Source organism: Chaetura pelagica, unplaced genomic scaffold (genome assembly GCF_000747805.2).
Source record: "Chaetura pelagica isolate M959 unplaced genomic scaffold, ChaPel_1.0 scaffold451, whole genome shotgun sequence".
NCBI lineage: Eukaryota > Metazoa > Chordata > Aves > Apodiformes > Apodidae > Chaetura > Chaetura pelagica.
The window spans coordinates 7,677-8,758 of record NW_009951953.1 but is presented as its reverse complement, the minus strand read 5'-3'; the positions used below and the strand labels follow the sequence as shown (position 1 = coordinate 8,758).

Genomic DNA, 1,082 nt, shown 5'->3' with positions numbered 1-1,082 from the left:
CCCCATCTTGCCCTCCCCCCCCCTCCCAGCTGACCTTGAGGAACACGTTGTCCCTTCCCACCGCCCCGATCTGCCCGGTGTAGTTGACGAACCCGGCGTTGCCCTCGGTGGCCCCGTAGAACTCCCGGATGGTCACGGGCCCGAAGCGCCGCAGGAACTCCCGCCAGACCTCGGCGCGGAGCCCGTTGCCCAGGGCCAAACGGACCTGGTGCTGCCGGTCCTGGGGGTGCTGGGTTGGGTGGGTGACCACCCATGGGCACGTGGTGACCACCCATGGGCACATGGTGACCATCCATTGGTGACCACCCATTGGCACATGGTGACCCCCCATTGGTGATGACCCATTATTGGCACGTGGTGACCACCCATTGGTGACCACCTATGGGCACGTGTTGAAGCCCCCACCTCCTCTGCACCATTATCAGCACATGGTGACCACCCATTGGCACGTGGTGACCACCCATTGGTGACCACCTATTGGCACTTGGGGACCACCCATTGGTGACCACCCATTGGCACATGGTGACCACCCATGAGCACGTGTTCACCCTCCCATTGGTGATGACCCATTATCAGCACATGGTGACCACCCATTGGCACGTGGTGACCACCCATTGGTGACCACCTATTGGCACTTGGGGACCACCCATTGGTGACCACCCATTGGTGATGTCCCATTATTGGCACATGGTGACCACCCATTGGTGACCACCCATTATCAGCACGTGGTGACCACCCACTGACACTGTCCTGGGGGTGCTGGGTTGGGGGGGTGGGGGGACACACAGGTGGGGTTGAGGGTGGGACCCATGAGGTCAACGGGCCAGCCCTGGGTTGAGGGAGTTTGGGGGTCCCCATCCCTGGAGCTTTCCTGAGTGGGAGGAACCTGGAGGAACCTGATTCTGGTGGGGTCTGGGGTGGGTTCAGGGCTGGAGGAGGAAGGTCCCACCCCAAGGAGGACAGACCCATGGCCATGGTGGGTCTCCATCCCTGGGGTGTCTCCTGATTGGGAGGAACCTGGTCCTGGTGGGTTCAGGGCTGGGTGAAGAAGGACCCATCCCAAAGAGGACAGACATGGTGGG

General features: G+C 61.9%; 1 protein-coding gene across 1 annotated transcript in view; it reads right to left on the bottom strand.

Moving 5' to 3' along the window:
• LOC104390020 (very long-chain acyl-CoA synthetase-like) overlaps window positions 1-1,082 on the bottom strand; it is a gene marked incomplete at its 5' end in the record, with an annotated part of 11,249 nt that overhangs the window by 4,089 nt on the left and 6,078 nt on the right. Inside the window, 1 exon segment of the mRNA XM_009999094.1 lies at window positions 35-220. Coding sequence (XP_009997396.1) covers window positions 35-220 — 186 coding nt within the window.